This window comes from Rhea pennata, chromosome 5 (genome assembly GCF_028389875.1).
Source record: "Rhea pennata isolate bPtePen1 chromosome 5, bPtePen1.pri, whole genome shotgun sequence".
NCBI classification, from domain to species: Eukaryota; Metazoa; Chordata; class Aves; order Rheiformes; family Rheidae; genus Rhea; species Rhea pennata.
In genome coordinates, this window is record NC_084667.1 from 12,611,167 (window position 1) to 12,635,777 (window position 24,611).

Below are 24,611 nucleotides of genomic sequence, written 5' to 3' on the forward strand. Positions count from 1 at the left end.
CATTATGCAGGTTTGCAAATATTTCTGCAAAGAGACTGATCATTCACATACTGAGAACATACCTGAAGGCACACACCAACACATTAAAAAAGGCTATTAAAACACAAGGAAGGCGAGTGATATACTTGGACCCAAAGCTATCTGACTACCCATGTAGAATATGTAATACCCACCCACAATATGCAGCAATGCTGTTTAAAAAAGAATGAATTATTTGGTGAGGGAAGAAAAGTGATAGATTATTAGGAAAACTACTCTCATGCAGAAAACCTATAAGAATCTTGGACAGTCTCTAAAGTAACAGAAGCCACATTACTCAAAACATTTAAAAATTGTCAAAGCACTAGAGAACTTACTGTGGTAAGGAATAATCCTCCACTGGCTCCATAACAAAGGAATTAAATGACCTCATAAAAAAAAATTTTTTTTTCTATCTAGGACTCTGAAAAAGAAGTCCCACTGGTTGCTCATATAAGGTAGAAAGACATTCCACAGACTGATGCTTAACTTCATACAAGCCTTGTGATTTACTCAAAGTGCTGAAAACTCCTGAGAAGAACCAGATGTTCACAGCTGCTGCCAGTGTGCCACAGCACACCATTTGACTACAGCACTTGGCACTATAGTAGAAAGTTAATTTAAAATTCGTTTAGTTTTCATGAATAATAATCCAGGTCACATTTAGACCTGGAGTAGGCACCAGGAAAGCCAGGTTTGGTATTTCTGCCACTTCTGGCAAAATAGAATGGAGGATGTCCCTCTCCAGAAATTAGCTCCTATTCTAGCTGCAGAGTATCTCCTTTGCCATCTTCCAACCCACCCACCGCCTCCCATGCCAGCAGCAGGGATCAGCCTGGCCCTGCAGAGCTTTAGCATAAACACAGGGAACACTGGGCTGGAGACTGGTGTCAGCACCTGCCTCAGCCAACCTGCTCTTGTAGGCAATCACCTGCTTTGACTAGCCTGTGCATGGAGTGGTCTTGTAGCTCTGGACAGATTCCAAGAGTCAAAGGAAAAATTCTGGATTAAAACTTTTAAGGAGTATGCAGAAAGTTGTCAGTTTTTGGTAAAGCCACTCCCCAGTTCTCCCATAGGAGCAAAATATCACCAAGAAATGCTTTACTGTAGTCTTGCCAGATGAAAGTCAAAACTGTTCCCCAACGACATCTGCAGTAGCCAACTATTTTTCCACAATAGCCCACAAATGTTACACAATGCTGACATCAGTATCAGAGTCTCAAGACTCTTCAGTTTGGCCACAAAAGTACGTTACATGGTGTCACATCTGAACATCTTTTAAGGAAGATAGTGCTGTATGTATCTGGCATTGTAAAGGATAAAAATCAATCCACCAAACATGGTCAGTAACTCCATGACCGAGCATATTCACAGTAAGCAACATTAACATGCTTGTCAAAAGATATTAGATTAACACAACCGAATAGCTACACTGAGTAATTGGCTGACAAAAATTTTTGCTTCTCCCTTTTGAGGCGTTTTAAGCAAGCTCTATTATAAGTGAACTAGTTTAGCACTCTTTATTAAGGTAATCAGAGTGTTTCCACAGTTTAAGCCTCCACTGAGGCAACACTTAAGAGAATCACTTCCTAGCCTCTAGGGAAAGGCGACCTCTGCGAAAGCAGTTATGCTACGAAGGAAGCTCATTCAGCACCACTGGATCTGATTCCCGTACTATCTGTCTTATAGTATCGTCTTATTAATCTCCCCTCACTTGTCAAGCAAGACCATGGAAGCTCCTGTAAGACTAGACTAGGTACAGAGGTCTCAAGATACAAAAGAACACACCTGAGGACGTTACCACCTCTCAGGTTAGGTTAACCAAATGAATGCACACTTCCAATCTACTGTAACCATGTAGCAAAAGAGAACAAAGCCTGTATTACAAATGATACAAAAACATTTACACTCAAGCAAACGTATCCTAAAAATCTGCTTTGCTTGGATAATGGCCAGCATCCATTTCTGTATATATTTTCTCCCTTCTTTTGTTGTTGCTAAACACCTGCATTATGTATCTTTGCCCTATCTATATTAACCCTCTCACTGTGTTATCACTCATAGAGCTAAACAACTCCAGGAAAGCTAGGACAAAGTTACTACAGAAATAAAATTTTGACACACCCTTTCCACTCTGTCTTCTCTTCTGGTTGGAGGCAAGTGACTTCTCTGGTATTTTAACTGCATAGTTCTCCATGGTATAGACAACGTTACTGGAACCATGCAACCTACCAATGACAAATACGCTTTCTGAATGTCAAAGGAATAAAATATGTGAAATTATCACACAATTACTGGCTGTTTTTTCAATTTAGATGTGTGAAAACTGCTTGCCTGCACATTTACAGCAATGGGCATAATATAAGTTTGTATTGTCAGGTGTCAACATCTTCAAAATAGTAGAAGGAGAGAAAATTTGGTGCAATTAGAAGGGCAGTAGAAGAGACTGAAGTTTCTCCAGCTTCTCCCAGTGCCTACTGCTATCTTCTGCTTTCCAGTACTGTTAGAAGACATTAAAGATGTTAAGGTGGGTGAGAGAAACACCCATGGGTGCTGAATCTTCCACTTGTCTATGGCAATACTAAATGTTCACCTTACCACTGTCCCCTTTTGGTAGATGCCCTCTAACCAGGACATTTCCACAGCACTCCACACATTTCTGCTGCTAAAGTTCACATGGCACATATCAGTCTAAATTCCACTGGATACAAGAACCCCTTCCACACTGTCCCACCACTTACTTGTCATAATTGTTCAATAACTGTCCAACAGCACATTGTGGTTAACACTGACCTGAAGAGAAGCTACCATCCTGAAAGTAAAATAATTTAGTAATTTCCTCAGGAAAATGAAGTCACTGAGCTACATGGTTTACCCCCTAAAAGCTCATTTTTATTTCTATACACGTGTGTGTATATATAATATATATAAACAAACAAACCAAAGACATTAAGAAGCACCTAATTATCTATTATTCAGCTTTACTCATCAGCCTGGAACTTTGAGAGCTTAAGCCACAAGCTGTCTTCAATGAGATCATAACATTTGAATAGGGTTAAAAACTTTGCTGCTCAATTCTTCAGCCAAAAGAGATGTTCTGCATTTACAATGGCCAAAGGAAAAAAGGAAAGAAAAATTACATACAGTTGTTCTGCTGAAAATTTATGCAATTGGTTTAGTAACTGGACCACAATGACAGGCCCTTTCTGGCCAGTAGTTAGTCAGAGACAGAATTAAAAAGAGGTTTTGAAATGTAGCTTGCTGTTTTGATTTACTCAAGTTTCCAGAAGTCTGGTGACAGCCTGCACAACTAAACTGAAGCATCTCCAACTGTCTTCTCAGTCACAAATAAATATCTTGCCCCTCACATGGTATCTTTGAGCAATACTTAAAAAGCAAAAAAGACAAGCTCTGAGCTGCAAAGATGAGTCAGAGTTGTGGGTGAGGAATGTAAACTCCACTTTGCAAAACATTTGGTCTATTAAGCCCTCTATTACTCCACAAGACCTGTCAGGTTCTGTCTTGAACTAGAATTCTTTACTAGCTAAGAAACCATGTTTATAGGAGTTAGGTTTAAACAGCAGAAGCACTTGAGCCAGTATTTAACAGCCTAACTGGGCAGGTCACATAGGGCTTATGTCTCTTCTCACTTTTAACTTGCCTTGGAGTATGATGAGAGCTGTGGAAACTTGGGGCTGGTTTTCATCTACCAAAATAATGTGTTAGTTTTACTACAAACTGTCTCTGAACAGAACTGGAATATGTGCTTTAAAGAAGAAATTGGCTAACAAATTCACCATCAATTGGCAATTACTTCTGAAGAATAGTGGAAAAATGGGTAGTACTTGGAGGGAGATAAAGGGGAAAAAATGAGCAAATTATTCTATCCTCAAGAAAGGAAAAAAGTTGTTTCAACACCCTCACACAGTTGTTTCAACCTCCTTCCCAGCACAAGAAGTCTGCTCGATTCAGAACAATCCAAACTTGTCAGTAAGACTCTTCAGTAGAATAGCTCCCTAAAAAATACTTTTTTCTTTCTTTTTCCCCACCTCAGTACATCTCACACACTAACTGGGCTGAACAAAACCACTAGAGGAGTTTCCAGCAGAGAGGGAATGACTCAATGCAACCTGCCAGGAAGACACCTCTAAACTATGATTATTTGAAAGAAAGAAAGAAAGAACGAAAGGGGGGGGCAAGAAAAAGAAAGAAAACAAGCAGAATTTGTTCAATTTTCCTGGCAAAACATCAACTACATTCCTCCCACATGAAACTCATTTGCAGTTGTCTGACTGGTGTGTGCTCTTCACTGCTTTTCTTTCTCTTTCATGTAGTAATGTTTTTAACAATTATATAGCTACTTCTTGCTGTACCTGGACACAATCAAATGAATCTGTTCAGAGCTGTCTTTAAGGATGCAGTTCTGTAAAAGAGCTTTATACTTGCAAAAAAAAAAAAAAAATGCTATTTACAAACAACTAATATAATTTAAGGGAGTTGTACCATAAATATTTATAGCAACACAATGTCTCAATTCAACTAGAAAGATAGAAATCAGCTAGAGTCATATTTTTATTTAAAATACCAACCAACAGTACAGGACATTACATCATCCTGTCTAACTTTAGTTTGTACAATATTTAAATGAAAGATCACATTCCACACCCTCAGATCACAGACCCAAAGACACTCCTATTTTAAGCGAGAACATGAGGATAAAGAGTTTTCCATAAAAGCAAGAGGTTTCAAAGCTCTCCATATCCCAACAGCAAGAGTCTCTCTCCACAAATTAAGCACAGCAAACACTCTAGCCAAACAATTGTTCTGAACCACAGGATCAGATTTAAGACAGGATGTTTTATCACATTCAAAACAAGCCTATCCCTTCTGGGGGAAAGAAGAGTTGAATGAAGAAGAGTAGTTTCAGTAAACCAATCGCAGGTGATTTGAATGGCTGATAAGTTATTTGACACAGAAGCCAGAACAGCAGTGTAGCAGACAAAGCTCTGAGCTTTACTAAGATCTTTGAGTAAGAGAACTGCTCAAGTTACAAAAGACTAAGACATAAACTGTTCCTACTTCAAGATCTTCTGATCCCTTAAGCAACTAAAGATAGCAATTGATATTAAGTAATTAATTTTGCAACAGAAATGTTGCAAGTTTGCTGACACACTTCCTTGAGTTACAAGAGGCAGAAACAAAGCAAGCGGACCAAAATGCACAGGTCATTGTTTTACGGTAATTCCATTTATCACTCTTTATGCAAAAGTCTCAGATAAACGTTTGACATCCGCAGCTGCCTAGAATAAAGGCACAACTGAACAGAGAGGTGGTAGCTCTTAGTTCTCAAGAGCATCACAACCACAAAAAACACCAATGCTCAAATGCATAGTTTACAAATGGAGTCAAGAGAAGTATAGTAACATATAAAACGTAAATCCACAGTCCACAAACAAAATTTTACAGGTAAATAAAGGTTACAAATGTTTGAAAAAGTTATTTTAAATAAAAGGAAAACATGTAAGTAATAAAACAATGTCAGATGACAAAGGAATTCATACAAATTAAAAGAAAAGGTGGAAGCAGAGCCTCTGTAATCCCCTCCTCCCCCAACACCACCACCACCCTCCAGAAGGCCAAGCTACTGGCATATCAAGGTTACTTGAGTGCAACATCAAATGTTCCTTAAATAATGAAATCAAAATTGGAGTGACACTTCCCTCAAAATTCTTCAGCTAACCAGCTCTTTTATGAACTACTCACCCTCTTAGCTGTGGATTATAGTGACACATTGTGATTAAAAAGTTTCAAAATAAAAGAAGAACTTTTCACTTTACCTTTAACGCAGCTTGTAACCTGCTCTCAGTACTGCTAGAGCATCTGAGACCATTGCAGATCCCTAATTGTATTTAATACCACTAAAACATACAGTTTAATCTAGGAGAATCATTACTAATTGCAACAATAGTAGATTTTCATAAAATCTTAAGTACTTTGATGAAGATTCAACACCCTTCCAAAGCAACACAGTGATTTGTTTCAACAGAAGACACGTGCTGATGATTTGTTTCACAGAAGAGACATGCTAAGGTTACAGGAGTAGCAGTGAAAGTTGCAGTATTGCCAGCCCCTATAAGGTATTAGAAAATACCAATTCAGGCACCGACCAATTGTGCCTACTGCAACTCTACTCTTACAAACCACACTGCTGCTTTTCTTTACTCTAATCTCCTTCTCCTAAGCTTCCACACAGAGTTGAGCTAATGTGACTTGCATAGATTCTCGGCTCCAGCACGAGGAAGGGTGAGAAGTGAGTCAAAAGAGGTCCTGCCCACCAGCTGATAGTGTGCAGGAAGCGCAAGAGCAAAGCTGCTCCGTCTAGGAGGGTTTGGGGATAGGAAGAAAGGAAGAGGGCTGTACTGCAGAAAACAAGCCTTTACACTGAAGGCTAGAAGTTTTAAATGGTCATTATAAGAGAAAAAAAAAATAAAGTCACAATGAAAAATTTTAAAAGCATTCTTCATTGCTATCCAGAGACTGGATCAAGCATTTGTGAACTCTCCCCATCCAGCTTTCATCATAACACTGAGCGAGCACAGCCATTTCTTTAAAAAACTACACACAAACTAGTATTTTTCAGACTCTAAATTAAAAAAACAAACTTACCTGCTTCTGGATCTGGAGGAATTCTCCACATATACAAATTGAAGTCATCAGAGCCCGAAAGGATGTACTGTTAGAAATAAAAATAAAAACAGGTTACCACAAGGTACCACCTGAATTTTGTTTTGTTGTTGAGCTACTTCCTCCAAACAAAAAAGAGAAACAAGGTAATTCAGCTGTTTCTATGCACCTCACTAATCAACTTATCCTTAAATAGGAACAAAGTACCAGCAAAAACATGCTGCCAGTACGTAAGATGACCAGAGTTCAAAAGTATGCTTCATATAGCTAACGCCTACTGCCTACAGTATATGTTTTGTTTGCTGAATAAGGCTGCAGCGTATAACTGGCTTTAATGCATATGAGTCCAGATCAAACTCAGATCTAGCTGCCAGGAACTCTGGCCTTTTTCTCTCCTCCTGGACTACCAAGGGAAACTTCTTAAAACATGTAACTAATGAGGGAGCTGGCATATCCCTAACACATAAGTACATCATCTATAGCTCACAGCAGTCTCCTGAAGACCATTAAAAGTCTGTCACTCTTAAAGGATAATCTTGAATAAAACCAAAGTTAAATATACTGTGCCAGCAAGTCTCAGGAACTGTTCCAAACACCAGTTTTATCACACTGTTCGTTTTTTTTCCTGCTTACGGTTACTCTGGAAAGATGGAGAGCTGCCCTTTCCCAACAGCGGATGAAGGACAAACAAGCTCTTTGTTGTACAACCGCTCAGGCAGAACACAATTTGAAGTAGCCTTACTTAATATACTGCAGACATGCTTTGGAATGACAGGTGACATTTGACAAGGTAAAAAGTTTACACTGTTCATTTACAAGAGGACACAAACTGTGCCTTGTCCCGAGTCTCTCTTCTCCAATAAATTGAACTCCACGTCATTTCTTTCTCGCCCAGAATTAGAGATGATACGACACTAGTGGAACCAAGGGCAGATTCTACTTCCAGTTAGCTGGTGTAAACAGAGTAAATATACAATCTTCAACTGACTTAATGCTTCTGCCTAATCAATCAATGTAGTCAGAGTACTGTTTTGTTCTTATTTTAGGGTAGAGAGAAGAGAGGGAAAAAAAGAAAAGGAGAAAAAGTATGTCCCTTTTTTAATCTTTGAAAGGAGATAAGTTCTGTTTTGTCTGGCTCAAATTTAAGGAGTTTGTCTTTCACTCTCCAGAGATACTTTAACTCATCAGGTAAAGTAAAATCAAGCAGTGAAAAGACAAATCCTGGAATAACACAAGACTGAGAAACAAACAAACAAAGTATATACCAGCATGGAGAAAGCTTCTATAAATTTGCATATATTCTGTTCATTATGCTAATTACATTCTTACATGGTTTGCATGTTTCCAGCCACAAAAATATGCTAACCAACTGCTAAAATCTCTTCTCTGCTCTGCTCCCCTACTATCCCAATTCACCCGTTCTTTTCTCTGTATAGATCTCATTTTTAAGGATGTAGAATGTGAGTAAGCAGTTACAAATTCAATTCTGCTCATTTACTGACAGGTAAGCAGCACTGATCAAACATCAGTTCCTTTAAAAAGCTGTGCACACTAGCTCTGCATCACTTGTACAGCCCACCTTCCCAAGCCAGAAAGCAAAAGTGACTGACTGGTGCCAGGAATATATGCTTCCCTTTCATTTGACTGCTTGTAAATGTTAGCCCACAGCAGGCTCAGTATCTGTGCCAAACCTACACGAATTAGGGCTCATATAGGCAGCCTCTCAGCAACAGGAAAGCAAGCAGCTCTAACATGTTTTGATATACAAGAAAATGTTACTTGGAAAAAAAAAGTCTTGCTTGAAGTTATCAAAATATTGCCAATTATTGGCATTTATTACCAAAGCTTGTTGTTGAACAAGAAATTGGTTTGCCTAAGACATGGGGGTGGGGAAATAAATGAAGACTTTTAAAACAGCTTAAAAGTTCAGCATCTCAAATTTATGGCCATAATTCATCTTTTAAAACAAACAAGTTCTAACAACCCCTTGATAACAGAGTACTTTACCACTTGATGTAATAAATCAAGCAAATCTACCAATGATAAGCGCAGAAGTGACAGGTTTGAGGAATCTTGCACCAGATCTACACATACACCCACAGGGAAAAAACATACTACATCTCTGCAGGGAACTGTTTCTGAGAGTCTTCAGAGTGCTAAAAAACTGATTTGCACATGAACACACTGTAGATCCTACAAGACTCTGCAGCCAGCCGTCTGGGAAGTCTGGCATATCACTGCTCATTGAGCACGAACGTACTACCTGCAAAGGCTGCTGACTAGAGTATACTCAGCCTTTGGAGAAAGCAGCAATGCAGAATAAAGACAACTGGACTGCAGCAGCAAGAACGTAAGCAGAGGGGCAAGGCAAGTGATTATTCCCCTCTATCAGGCACTTGTGAGGCCACATCTGGAGTACTGTGCCCAGTTTGGGACCCTCCAACAAAAGAGAAACACTGATAAACTGGACAGAGTCGGGAGGAGGACCCCTAAGGCTGAAGCAACATGACCTGTGAGGAAAGGCTAAGGGAACAGGCTTCATTTAGCCTAGAGAAGAAAAAGCAAACGGGCAGAATGGACCCTATTTGCAGCCTTCCATTGCCTAAAGCAGTACGGGGAAGTTCAGAGACAGACTCTTCTCAAAGGCATGCAGTGAATGGTCAAGAAGCAATGGTCACAAGTCAGAGTGACCAACTCTGACTTGTTTCCAACTTTCACAAGTTGGAAACTCCAACTGAGCATAAAGGAAGAAAATGTTCACTGTAACAAGTACTGCAGTGAGTGCCCAGAGATGGCAAGGCATCTCCACCCTTGGAAATCCAAAATTTAACTGGACAATTCCCTGAACAACCTGATCTGACTTAAAAATGCCCTGCTCTGAGCAGGAAGTCAGGCCAAATACCTCCAGAGATCTCTTCTGATTTATTTTTTTTCTATGATTACCAAAGTAAAAAGAGAGAGAAAAAAAATAGAGTCGTCTTGGGGGAATGGGGAGGAGGCACGAAGGGAGAGAAAGGGTCACAAAAAATCCATCTGAAACCTTTCCAATACATCACACATCATGGCTTCATAAAAACTATAATGAGAAAACAAACTTAGGCCACATATATAGAAGCATAAACAGTGGTTCAGCACTGGTTCAGCACACAGGGTTGCATAAATTCAGCTACCTGCAATTTTGGAAGTCTATTTAAAGCAGCTTAATGGCAAGAAATTGGAAGAGTAACTTAAAGTAGTTCCTACCTACTGAAAAGCACTGTGGAAGTTCCTCATTTTGTTACCTTCCTCTTGCCTACAATGACATTTGCACCAGCCAAATAAATTTGCCTCTTAACTCTCTCTGGAACACTGTGGCCAATGAGTAAGAATGAATAAAGTGTCTCCTTTGCAATTTATGTCTAGTAACAGAATAAAGCGCAGCTCAGGATCTCAGCTGTGATTTTGAAGAGGAAGTTATGGGTCTAATCTTGCAATTGAGACTGCCATCAAGAAATGTCAAAAGCATTAACTGAGGAGTTATCTACACAAGCCTGATGTTCTAAACAACGGGCTATGAGTCATGAGCTTATGTAAATTCAAACTTATATTTCAACAATTAGCTCCACCAGTGATTATTAAAAATATACCACATTCCATAGAATATCCAACTATTTGGTGCCATTCTCTGCCATTCTGCTGCACCCGTTTTAGCAGCCAGCTTTATTTTTCACTTCCCTGACCTGTTAGGTTATCTCTAGGCTAAATGGTCTCCAGCTGTTCTCACAATATAGAAGTAAATTCCCAAATGAGTTCTTTTTGTCCTATGCTGTGAGATCAGTTGATAGGGGTCTGAATAACAGAGCGCAGCTTTTTGGCTGGAGATCAAGAGACGTCCAGAAGCATAAATTCATGAATGCAGCTACTTAAAGAACACTGTATCAGTTGAAGCTTAAAGAGCGGACAACCAAGCTGTTGCAGCCAGTAACTCTCGTCTTCCCTGACATTTGAAAAATAAACAAAATTCCAATTAGCACTGTCCGCGTAAGACGATGGGAACCAAGGCTAATAGAGAGCACAGTTGGATTGACCTTACCAGGACATTTACAGGATTGACATTTACATGATCGTTCTGTGGCGGGGGGGGGGAGGGGGAAGCTGTTTTAACGTATTCATTATTAATGTGACAGTAGGCCAATAGCCTCCCAAACTAGTTGAGTGCTGGAGGTAAGGATAGAGAAAATGAAATAGTAAGTCCATACTTCTAAAGAATTCAAAGGAACAATTGCTATGAAGTGCACCAAGCCATCACAGCTGAAATCCTTGAGGGAACAGAGTAAACTTTTAAGGGAGGGAGCAGATGTGCAAAAACTAATTCCTAGCAAAGCACCTTCTACCAACCTACTTCAAGAGCAGAAGCCCAGATAACCATAGGGGCAACTGAGAGGCATAAACATGTGGCTTACATAAAGAAAAGTAAACGGCTAAGACAGCATGCACTCTCCCCCAACTTGTCCCTACTCCCAAAAGGCAAATCCCAACTAGAGAATAACCTAGAGAACTAGTGCAGTGGTGAATTCTGAATCAGACCAGACGCTGAGTAAAGAGTTCAGATGCTCAGATGTCTGGGAGAAGACACCAATATTAAGAACACCTGTTCCATTGTCTGTGTTTTTCCTGCTGTATCTGATCAGGACCTCAGAAATGAACATTCAAAATATTCAGATGAACACGAAATTAGCCAGAAAAGCAGTTTATATATAAGGGAAGAATCAGCCTCTACATCTAGCTGTTAGCAACAATGACAGGAAAAGGCTTCCAGATGACTACAAGCTGCTGATTCAGAAGTTTGCCTTAGAAGGAAGAAAACTCTCAGGCGTGGCTAGAGTCTGCTGCTGGAGAACACACAGATTCAGTCTGAGCTTCAAGCACACATAAAACACTTAGAGCGAACAATCATCAGGAATCTGGCAGAATGACTTTGGACTAGCGCTCCCCACTCATTCCAATGGAGCTCTTCTTGTTTCCTGTCTCCCCAAGGACATTAGAGCAGTTGATATAAATAAGTGGAGATCTAATCTGTTGCTGCTACAGTCTTGTAACAGTAGCATTAGCATTGCATTTTGCAATACTGCTACTCTTGGGAATTTATTTTTCTTTTTACCATTACCAGCTTGAAAGCTTTCAGAATCCAACTGTCTACATTTCCTCAGGTGCTACTGAATATGGAATATTTAAATAAAATTAAATCCAAGTCAAACCTTATTTTATAATTTACAATACATACATTTCCTTTTTTCCTATGAATATAAGTTATTTTTGACCTGGATCAGAGAGATCTTTACATCTGTGGCCCTAAACAAGGAAACAGAAGGCATAGTCTATCTTTTCCAAACATATTAGCCAGTCTTTGGAATGACCCTGCTAACACAGGGGAGAATAAGAACAGCGTAGAACAACTTATCTTAAAAACACAAAGGAAAACACATCATCACCATATGATTACATAGAGATGAATAAAACAATGGGTACAGAAATGATAACCACATACAAAGTCACTACTGCTTAAGTTGCCAATGGAAAATGCCAAACTGAAGAACCCTGAACATGTCTGCAGATGCCTAAATTAGGGGTATTCATCCTAAAGACAATAAGAAGTTAGACTGTCAAATTCCATGCTGCTGACTGCAGCTCTACTACCAAGTCAGCTCTGAAAGACTATACTTAAATCTTGATTCCCACTCACTCAAGCACGTCTGTCCATTCCTTAAATGGGCAAAAGAAGCTCGAGGTAGGAAAGATCAGGCTAGACAGGATTTTTCTCATGCTTTCAAAGAGATGCCCCTTAGCTTCTTGAAGTAATCCACTATCCACACACCAGTTAAAGATGCATAGAGACACTCAATATTGTAACAGTTCTGCTGGTGCTTTAAACAGCTCCCGTAAGAGGCAAGATGTACATCCTCCATATACTGCCTGTAACATAACACAGCTCATAGGCTGAGTATATGCTTTTGCTGAGTCTAAGACAACAAACGAGCACCTGGATGGTTGTAGTGTGCTAGGGATGCCTAGTCTTAACTGCACGTCTCTCTGATTGGATATGCACAGAAGTCAGTTTGGCCTGAAGCATCACTGAAGTCTGAAAAACGTTAATTATCTGTCCAATACATATTAAAGTTCAAAGCGATCATTATTTTGGAGAGAGAATCCACATGAAGAACACAGAACTGTGTATTTTCCCCACGGGAAAATTTCCTAAGGAAACAGAATTTATACTGTTTTCCTATTTGAGACATCTAAGTCTAAGGATTTTTAAGCCTAAGAGCGACTTTCAAATTTGACAGAGGACCAGAGGGTTCCAGAATTATTAGGTTCCTAGGAGTGTTTTTACAAACAGATAGCCACACAGAGAAAAGAAAGAGACACCCTGTAAACAACTGCTGACAGACACCATAACCATACTCCTTACTAAGCATCAGGAAATGCGGATGGGAACTCATCCCTGAAACAAACAAAATCCCAATGCTCTACTGCTCTTGCAGCTACCTGTTTCAAGGGGATAAGAAAATAAACCTTAAATAAATAAAAGCAGAGAGTAAGAAAGGTCACCTCATATATACATACATATTTGTATGTGTGTGTGCTTGTGTGTGTACATATACATATATACACACATAAAAATGTCTCAACCGTAAGTGCACTTCTCACTATACATTAAACATTTTTCACGAAGTGTTTGAAAGAAGAGGACAAACACAAAAAAGTTTTACAGCTGCTTCTTGGCCTTCTGTGATGCTAAGACTGCTCTACTCATCTTTCTTGTAAGTGAGACTTTCCCACTATTTATATTTTTTTTTCCATGACTGATGCTTACAATTTGACTAGAAATTCGGTGTTAAGTCTGCATTGTCCTGTAGGCAAAATACCCAGAGATTTGTTTTCAAATCGTCTTTTTATTGTTAAGAGTACCCACTGACCAGAGTAGATACAAGAATAAGGACAAATCCATGAAAGATGACCAGGTCTTTTCCTATGCAAAAAGCAACAACAAACAAACAAGTGAAAATCGGCAAGATAATTCCAGAGGAAGAAAAACTCTCCTGTAGAGTAGATGCATAGTCTTCCTCTTTCTTTAAGGGATCCAGAAATAAACAACAGCCAATAGACCAAGGATTTCCATCCCTTTTCAACGCCTGATATTTCTGCCTGGTTATTTATTTGCATGCTGATGAATCTAGGCTGTCAGTATAGAGTTGCTGCTGCAACCAGTTTGGAAAGCCTGTTAACCTGCTCTAATGATCATCTGCTGACCTCCTTGGGAGCATATTTACCAGGGTGGGAGCATACCTACCATTGACCAACTAGAAACGGTATCTGTATGTTCCCTCATTTTCTGCTTCGTGAGTAATCTAGAGACTTGATCCATATCACATTTTGCAGCATCTAACATCTACTGAAAACCACATTTACTTTGAGAACAGTTGCTTTTTTCCATAGCAGCCAGGAGATTTTGTTTTTCAAGAGGGTTCAAAGAAGGCAGCAGAAACTGAACTTAAAAGATTTCCCTTGTGGCCTGAGAATCAAACAGGTATCCCCAAAGGCTTTTTCCAACAGTAACACCGTTCCTCAGCAAGAAGCAAGCCTATCTCATGAACTACAGTGACTGGAAAAGGAAAAGCTATGACCTAACTGACCAGAAAACACAGACTGCTTCTACTGCTTAAAATTCAAAAGCCAAACATTTTTATTCCCACTCTCTAAAACCCTAATCTTATGACTATGCGTGGGGCAATTTTAAATGCTTACAGAAGCATCAACAGGAATGATCCATCAACATTTTTACAGCTGCCTTTTTGCTATGCAGAAAGACCATAACAGTAATTTTTAATCATGTACAAAAGTAATTTAGAAACCATTATTGTTGATTTCTGTGGCAGGGAAAATATTTCTGTTATGCTCCAAAGAAAGCAACAAGTTTCTCCAAGTGTATGAAGGGGACTCTTCTGTACATGGCTGAAACTGCGTGCACCCTAATTGTTTTCTTTGGCTTTCTTCAGCCATTTGTTACTTTTTCAAATGTGCACTTAATAAAATTTTTGTTGGTTAAGAACATACAGACTTCATAGCCTTCTTTTCACTATCTAGAAAAGGTCTAGTTTTAACAGCTCAAGAAGCAGCACTGTCAGTGCAGCAGTCACTGCTGGTCCTTGTCATTCCTTCCTGTCCCCCCAATCCAGCAAGAAATGCTACTAAACCGCAGGTGTGCCGTGATGTGCCTACAAGGAACGCAAAGCCTGCAAACCTCAAAGTCTCCCTCAGAAAGTGCAGGGCTCCATTCCACAGAATTTAACTTCAGTATGGATAGTATGGATCCTTTGGGGTTAACATGTTATTAGTCAAAGGTCTGAAGTCCTTCACCAAGGGTTTACAGGAATTCAGAAGAGAAGGGAGACAGGAAGCGGGGCTGGCAGGATGCCCCGGGAAACAGGGAAAGCAGTAAACAGGATCAGAAGGGTTAAAGGAAGCTCCCAGCCTCCTCTGGCAAGACCCAGACTTTAAAGAGTCATTTTCAGTATGACATTCCCAATGCCAATTACCAAAAGTCACAGGGAAGAAGGAAATTTAAAAAAACAAACAAAAAACCTACAAATTTTGCAGCCTGATGAAGCACTCAAATATGTATTTTATATATGATTATGCATGTAACTGGGATTTAAACTGTCTTTTAGAGAAAGTAAGAAATAAAACCCAACCTCATTGACAAGTCCTGGAAGAATCCAGTTCAAGACATAGCAAGACACTTTTTTTTTTTTTTTTTTTTTTTTTTTTTTTTTTTTTTAAGGCAAGCATGACAAGAATATTTGCACATCAAGCCCACTTAACATTTTTTAAAAAAATACTGACTGCAGTAAATTACTATTCATTAAGAAGTCTTCTCTGCATAGGAAACATGCAATGTACTCCTTGGAAAGGAGGATTTCTCTTTCTTATTTTTAGTTTTTAAAGCTAGACGTTGATAAGTACCGCATCCTAATGGCCCATAAATTAGATGACAAAAAGAACACAAAAAGAGTGGTATTTCTGTACAAAAGCAATATAGAACCATATAAGACCTCTGGGAGCTGTACAATTAATCCTGTCCTGGTTACATTTATATAATAATTCTGTCCTGCTAAAAACCTCTGTTGTCCCTAACCAGGGCTATTCAGCACATGGACTTCAATATAATGAAGGCTGTAACTTTATAGGGAGTTGGAGCAGCTTGCAGTACCACGAGTGGTGCATTCCTGAAACTCTCCTATAGCACTGTAATGTCAACAGAAAAGGCTGAGTGGTGATGTAATGTCTGAGGGCATGCCAGAGTCAAGACACTTTTTGTTTGATTCACAGGGTACAAGTTACTTCTCCCCACCCCTGCTTTTTTTTTTTAAAGCAGGCAATAACCAGTCAATTTTACAGCTAACAAGCATTAGAGCTTCAAATTATCTACACAGTAAAAAAAGAACAAGTTGATAGCACTCACTGTTGTGACACAGACAAGAACTCTTGAGCAAGAAAGCTTTTGGTCTATTTTAGTTTTGGGGCTTTTTTTTCTTTTTCTTTTTTCTTCCTGCTGCCCATCGTCATGATCCCCAAGGCTCACACACTTAAAAAGGAATTTAGGCAACTAAAGTCCTTTAATACTCCCCCTGCCCTGAGGCCCAAGATATTTTCCATACTAGTCTGTACAGTCAACCAGCAACTAAACAAACCCTAGTGTCTGAAACAACATTTCCCAAATTCTAACACAGATGAGAAAAATGGAAACTCCCTCCTGTAACTTCACACAACTTGAGGTTCTCACACATTTTATAGTTTGTATATAAAAAAATAAACGTGCACACTAGGGTAAAAAATCAGAGTCAGGTGCATAAATAAACTGCCTTTGAGAATTGGAGCCCGGATGCCTGTATCAGAAAGATGAATAGATAATGCTCTCACGCAAACCGCTACAGCAAACGGAGGGAGCGGGTAGCCGGAGGTCACGCCTGACCCATCCAGTCCGTCTTGTCCTTCCTACCTCCTACAGCTGCATGACTCAAGCGGGCTCCTGGACAATGCAAAGGGCTTACAGTTCTGAGCTCACTCCTCTGCCAACATCAAAGCAGGGAAAGTACAAAGAAGGGAAAAATAGGTGGCAAGTGAATGAGGTCATTACATCCATGACATAGACAGAAGGCAGAATTCTGAGAGGAGTAAATAAAGGCAATTATAAATGGGTACAAATGAAGCACTCAGCTAAACATTTTGTCAGGCTTTGGTAGCTATAAGAAACAAGGAAAGTCTCACTGTGGCATTTCTAGGAAAAGTGTTTGCATATATTGTTTGCAGATTTTCAAATCAGGTTCACAAGGACAAGGGTAATAATGCTCTGTCTGTTTGCAAGGACACAAAGAAGAAAAGCTCTTATCCTCAAATATCCCTGTCACTTCGCTCTTGCCACAACCCACAATCTCCGAAGAGCTGCAAGAACCTGAAACAGTCTAACCGCTTTACTTTGTATTATCTTAAAACTAAAAATTTCACCAAGATTAACGGATGAAACTGCAATTTTTGTTCCCTGAAACATTAATGGTACTGAATTCTTTATTAGCAGGTTTAAATCTACTTGTAGCCTAAGTGCTTTAGGTTAAGTTTAAGTTCCCCTCTTAGGTGATGAAAGTCAAGAGTTTTGGATCCAGCTTCTCTTGAGTAGCTGTCAGAATCTATAGGCGACTAAAGAGAGAACATTAATAGACTAGTATAGAATATATATGTATATAAATATATATATAAATGCCATTAAGCATGCAAAGCAACCAAATTCTCCCCCAACTAGCAGTCTGCGTTTAATTTGTGCAAAGAAATTGTATTAGTTGAACTTAAAGACAAACATGCATGCACGCACATACACACCAGTTGTCACAGCAAAATAACACACCTGACCATTATGGGAACTTAAGTATTGAATCTCTTAAAGCATAAAGGTGAATTCTAAGAGAACTTGCAAGTTGTGTGCTTGCTGTTAGGGATATGTTAATTTTTGTCATACTACAGTCTGAAAGCTGTAGTAGATAACTTCAGGTTTAAAATAGAGCTTTGCAAGTTCTCTTAGAATTCATCTACCTTCTCTGTAGATCACTGTCTTACAGCATCACTGTGTTACAGTGAAATTCCGGAGACAGACACTGAGTACTTCAGACTAAAATTTGAGGGTTTTTAAACCTTGATGATCATGATCACAGGCAAACCTCCCTAAATTGCTTCCCATGTCCAAACTTCAGGGACAGATTAACTAGGGCTGTAGTTTTGTGAGCAGCTGAACCTCCCAGCTCTGAAAGATTTCTCACCCACCCTCCGACTCCTTCCTTATATCACATTCAAACACTTGCCAGACACCTCTGAGAATCAATTTAAGTCATTAACCCCCAAAAAGAAGTTTCCAGGTTAGGAAGTTGAACCAGCTCAATGCAGTATCTTGGATCTTGTATGCCTCTGCTGGACAAGAAAGGCCTCCTTGTTTCAGAAGTTCACTTTTCTCTATGCTACTGCACTCTAAGCATTGAGGAGTTAGGGATATGTCTTTTCTTGTTAGGGTTAAAATACAGAATCTAAATGCAACTTTATCAGATGAACTAAATGTGCAGACAATACATAATACTTTTTGAATACTGGCTTTTTAAGAAATTACTAAGCTCTGTATGAAGCATTAAAAACTAACTATAAGAAAGCTTAAAGAGAGAAAAGATTGAATCATCAGTTTAACATGCATGAAAAGAAAAACCAAAGAAGGATCAAATCAGAGTTGCAGTAAGATAAAGTCTCTGAAGAAACCTTCCTACCAGAAATGACACTTACAATTTGAACACAACTCTATTACGCCTAAATCTCTTCAAATGCTCTCTATAAATGAAGCAAAAGTTGGAACCTTTCCTTTTGTGCTTTTTACGGGTGATTTCTGATTTTGGAAAGAGATGCATTGTTTTATATTCACAAACTTACCAAAAAAAGAGGCACACTAGTTTTGTAACAGGGTAAATATCAAAAAACATTCCATAAGTTTCTCTCTCATCTTGTGTATCTTGCAATAGGTTCCAATTCTAACCTTGTTTTCTAGACCCATCTGCCACTAGAATTGGGCTCTCTGTAAAAGACAGTCCCTAAGGACTACCTGGATTGTTGGCAGTCTAAATCAGTTGGGTCTGGCATTACTGGACACTTTGGGACATGCACAGTTAGCCTACACCTTTGCAGTTCCTGTGGTTTCATATGATTTTTTTTTCCTCCAGTAGGAAAACTGCTTTACAAGTATAAGCACCAACCTATAAGTCGAAGTCTGTATCTCCTAGTTACTGCATGTTAAACCACATCTTCCCTCCTAGCTTTTTATAGCATTCACAAGGGGAAAGAGCTCCTTTTGCTCTAATTTCCAGTTAGTTAGTAGCATCATGTGCTGCTACTTAGCGGACCAAAAAGCCCATCAAGGTGAAAGACTATCAGATTTAGAGAGGAAAAAAAAGTCATGGTTCTGAAACACAGCATCAACCTGATGCAGTATGACCACATTCTTTCCATTAAAATACCACTTGACTCACCAGAAAATGGCTGCAAAAGTGCAACAACAGACACTAAGGCTTTTTTTTTCTAGATCTTATGTGTTAGATGAGAAGCTACACTACTCTCAGAGTGTACATAAGTCTACTTTTAACTCCAGAGGAGAAAAAACATTGTGATCTTTAGGCTGACTACACAACGCACATCAGATCAGCAGCAATTTTTTCCCTAAATAGAAGTGTTTCCCATTGTAAATTCCGTTGATTTTTTTTTGAAGGATTGTTTCAGTATATTTTCTTTCTGCCAAAAAACTATGTAAAACTCAAAAGCAACATGCAGCACACCTACCTCCCCCCATGCTTATTAGTCACATTGCTCAGTTCAGTGACGCAAATGTATTTTCTTTTTATAATCCGAAAGAAGCTCAACTCTGCCTCCTGCAGCAGCAACAGAATTAATGGACAAATTCTTATTGCAGAACCCTTATTGATGATAGCAGAGAAATTTTCAGATCTTAAGTTTTATAGGGTTGCAGCTTGAAAATACATTTTTTGTCCTTAACCATGCTTACTGGTTATTAAATATAGCTGTCTAAAGACAATGTTCAGCTCCAGAAACACGCAAATGGCTGTTAGTCACTTTATGAGTGGCCTATTTCTTTGTGATTGGCAGTAGGGATCGAGACTTAACCCCAGTGGGGCAGCAAACTACTCCTCCCTAACCACTGGCCATCCTCACTGACAGGACACTAAACCATAAAAGCTTATCTGATCCAGTAGTTTATCATTAATAAATATTAAAATTTGAAACAAGAATTAAGAACCTTATAAATTCACGATATTCAGGTTTTGTGGGATTGCCTATATCGCTTTTAAAAGTAATATGGAAATGAAAGGAAGACATTTCCTTATCATACCTGGACAATACTGTATAATTCATGAATCTATCATATTAAATGGGCTTTAAAACCTCTGTAAATACTTTTCTTGTGAATACCAGCTTCCAAGTATTAGACTACATTCACGAAGAGGTAAAATACATTGTGTGCTTTAGTAGCTTTTTTTCTTCTATCAAAGTCTATGTTGCAAAACAGTTCTGAAGTAAAACTGAGGTAAAACTACAGTCATGCCTCCTGTTTCACTTCTTGAATCAGAAAAAAAAAATTATAGAGGTGTCTTCAAATACTCATGGAAGCTCTGGAGACTCGGGACAGTATCACTTGTTTATTACCTGATCACGATCGCCTGCAAAACAGCAGCTCTTCATGGTACATGAGTTAAAGTACCCCTGGTTGTCAAACTGGAAAACAGGCAGTCGGCAGTGGATGTCGTAAAGGACCGGTGGGAGGCGGCGACGCAGCGCCAGAAGCTGTGTTCCATTGCTGTTGAATCGGACACTCATGGCACTCTGAAGGGACAGGTTTCCACCATAGCGAAGCAGCGAACTGTGAAAAGAAAGAAGGAAGAAGTGAGATGGGCCACTCATGAGAACCGAGTTAAAGACAGAATTCTCTCTTTACTTTCACTGAGCAATTTCAAGCAAAGAAGACACAGTAAATTGTAATCCTGTTTATTTTTTTTTCAAAGCAGCAATTAACTCCTGAACAAACTTGATTCAAAGGTTGGATGACAAACTATCTGAATGCTAAGACTATAAAGTTTCAGAAGACTAAAGTTAATTTTCCTGTCTTTATGGGAGTAGTTTTGTTAACAATAAATATAATTCCTGCATGGGAACAAAGTCTCAGAGCATAATCTCAAGCCTTAAAAGGGCTATTCTTGTATTTCTTGAAGTTCTGGGATGTCTGTATTTAGACTGACCCTACCAGCACTCAGTTCTTTTTGTTCAGTTAGTGCCCTAATCCAGTCAAGCCAACCTTCTCTCCTGCCACCAGCATGTGGTATGGTACTTTCTCCGGTTGTAGATGCTTAGACCATTATCTCACTCCTGCTTCTATTTATATCAGGGCATCATAGGATATTTGGACTCTGCAATCAGCTCCAGCTGTTTTAAGAGGCCATTTTACTAACAAGTTATTGCAAGAAATGCTAAAATAAGACACTTAGCTAATCTTAAGACTTGCTTCATCTACAAATATTGCCAAGTAGGCAAGACAATTATGCTAACACATGATGCTTATTACCTAAAATTCTTACATGGTTGAAATACCTAATTTTCTTGCCCCATATAAGGTTGTATGATCAAAGCTAGAGTATTTTTTAATCAGTTCTTATTGACACATAAAAGACAACAAAACAAAGGGCTATTTGTTTCCTGCTCTCTCTTTTAAAATAGTAACAGAACGTGGAATTTGTCTCATCCAGGAGCCTGAAGATAAACAAAGCATACCTGAAATTCAGCTAGCACTGTATGAGACTTCTGGGCTCTTCAGAGACTTATTCAATCACTGTGCTTTAAATGAATACGTGCATGGCAAGGGAGACACAGAAGGAAGACATTTTTATTCCTTTTTTGTTCAGAGGTTGTTAAAACCTCCTTAGGCAGTATGGGAGCCACATTTTGTTAACAAGTTTTGCGCAATCTCCCTCCAACCTCGTGTTAAGAGCTGCGACTTTTGTGCATCCTCCGGACCAGACAGGAATGCCAGCACAGAAGCTGGAGATTCTAGAAGAAAGTTTATTCATAGGTTTTAATGCACCATACTTTCAGATGTAGCTCTCTGCATTTGTGATAAGTGAGTCACTCTGCATGGATGGAAAGCCACATTCTTCACAGGTTGAAGCATGCATTGTTACATGAGATAGTTAAAAGGAACTATTGTTCCTAAACCAGAGTTAAAGAAAAACAGAAAAAAACAAAACGGAAGACTCCACATAATGATTTAATGCACTAGAAATAGACTGTTCTCCCCTCAACACACTTCGAACCAAACTCTCAAAGCTAGAGTGCCACAAAGGCATCAGAAGTCAGGTTTTCAAAGCTAATTAGTAATAATTTCAAGTTGGACACCAATAATTCTTAACACATTTTGCTGGGTTTTTTTGAACAGCTATGCATATGCTTCTTAACTCTTGATGAATCTAGATTTCAGCTACATGGAAATCCAACAAAATAATACTGTAGAATAACGTTATATAAAGTAGCTGTGCTATTCTGTTAGACTGTTTCATCTCCTTCCTCTAGCCCCCTATTAACAGTCATTTGTTTCCGCTGCTTATCTTGTGCCTCTCCATGGACATCTGCATGAGCCAATTCAGCACACTTGCAGAGCTGAGGAAAAAAGAGTGGGCAGTTTTTCTGCCAGGCAAGCAACTTGTGCTGGCTCACTGAAAGGTCCAATGAGTGCCAGAGCAGGTTTAAGGGAAGGCACAAAACCACCTGTCCAGGAGCAGGAAAAAAAAAAAAAAAAAAAAAAGAAACCACCACTCTCTCTCTCAATGACAGTGGTGACAGATCAGATCAAATCAGCTGTGTAGTTTCACCTGCTGTTTCATCATCACTTTAAGTCAGCAAAAGTCAGCTTACAGCCACCAGAACAGATGATGACAACTTTGCCACCTCCTTCTCCTGCTACCCGCAAGTGCTTCTGCAGCAAACCACAGCAAGGAACTAATCTAGGTAAAAAGTAACCATGCAAAGAAATAAAGACAGTTAAGTTTTGACCCCAGTCACTTCCCCTTTCCTGCTCATCACACAGAGGCTTGCATTGCTGCAACGGAGGAGTCGTACAAAGGAAGGCACAACGAGCCAGGGGAGCACGGAGGACGTGGGCAGCAACGCCAGGGAAGCGCCCCCAGAACTGCGAGCTAACAAGGCACACGCTCCCCAGCAGGCTGCACGGTTCTGCTGCCTCCTTCTCTGCCCCTAGATCCTGTCCCCTCTCATGTAGCACTAGCAGTAACCTGGCCAAATTAATCCTAAGGACATAAGAGGAAGAACAAGGTAGATAAGCCTTCTGCACTGTTCACAAGTGTGGAACTGAAAATGCTGAGCTGGTGGCAGCAGATTTTGATTAAGCTGACAATTTTGACACAGTATCCCAAAACAGTTACCATCATATACAGAAACTGAAAAAAGCTCTCAATTTTTAGATTAACTGCTGCAAGAGCCAGTTACATCTTAGTTTCATAAAAGGGCTATAGAGTGAAAGGCATCTAGCTTTGATATTTAGGAATAAGATGTGGAACTAGTATTTTTCAAGAGGAACTAGGAATGCTAAATGTCTACATCAGCATGAATAGTCCCATCATCTCATATCTGTTGGCATAGGGAGTACATTCCCCTCCTCTTAGGCAAAGCCACGGAGCTTCCTTTAATAGTGCCTTATAGTTTTTAATAAAAACATGACAAAATTTACTACTGGAAACTAACTTTGGAAACAGAGTTTTATAAGCTCCTCTCTGCCTCCTACCATCCCTGGTTTCTTTTTGTCAAAGAGGTCAATAAAGTCCTCAGCCAACTCAAAATACTCAGTCAAGCATTAAACAAACAAATAAAACAAAACAACAAAACCACCACCTCCTCTACTGATAGGTTTGTGCAGAGTGGAAGAGTTTCCCGTGGAAGTTTCCACTTCCTTAAAAAAAATGTTTATGTGTGTATATATAAATATATATACACACACACACGTGTGTGTATATGTGTGTACATATACATACACACACACACAAGAAACAAACACATATATTTTTGGCAAAGAAAGATCTTTTCTACAAAAACATAAGAATTCTCCATGAGAACATCTGTTTACACACAGACACCAACCAGACCTAATATATTGTCCAGAACTTTTAGCTAAAAGTTTTTCAGAAGTATTTCACAGATTTATTTTAAATTTATAAAATTAACTGTTTAGATTCTTTTTCTCATGGCATTAATGCTTATGTAAGTCATCTCATCTTCCCAGTCCTTTCTAGTATTCTCTCCTGAAATCATCTGCCTTTGTCACTTAATTGCATTTTCTCTTTTCCTCTATTTCTATTCTTAATTTTAAGATGTGTGTCATCTCTGCACCAAAACTGACCCCCCCCTCCCCTTTCCTCATTACAAATTCTCTTCCACAATGTTAATGCAACCCAGAATTTTCTCCTGTCTCAAAATGAGGAAGCCTTCCAAATGCCCCAACCTTTCCAACCTTCAAGCAAAGTTTCCATGGTTAATGTTATTTGGCCCTGCCTGAAGTATTTTGAAATTACATTTTATAGTAATAGTAGTATAATATTAAGCCAGTTTCCATTCTACTTTGCAGATGTTTTTATTAGGCTCTTATAGCAGTCAAAGCTATCAAACAAAACACTTTTTGGAGTTGAATTCCATATTGCATTTCAGCAACTTTAAGTAAACAAGCTCTACAAGAGTATTTTACTTCAGAAATTACTGAAAGACTAGAACTTTGG

General features: G+C 39.1%; 1 protein-coding gene across 3 annotated transcripts in view; it reads right to left on the bottom strand.

Annotated features, from left to right (window-relative positions):
• The window catches only part of DCAF5 (DDB1 and CUL4 associated factor 5), a 75,392-nt gene that overhangs the window by 13,220 nt on the left and 37,561 nt on the right, over positions 1–24,611 (bottom strand). For all 3 annotated transcript variants that reach the window (XM_062577543.1, XM_062577545.1, XM_062577544.1), the window contains exons 6-7: positions 20,485–20,698; positions 6,685–6,751 (exon numbers count right to left, since the gene is read on the bottom strand). In XM_062577543.1, the coding sequence (XP_062433527.1) occupies positions 6,685–6,751; positions 20,485–20,698 (281 nt within the window). The remainder of the gene's footprint in view (positions 1–6,684; positions 6,752–20,484; positions 20,699–24,611) is intronic.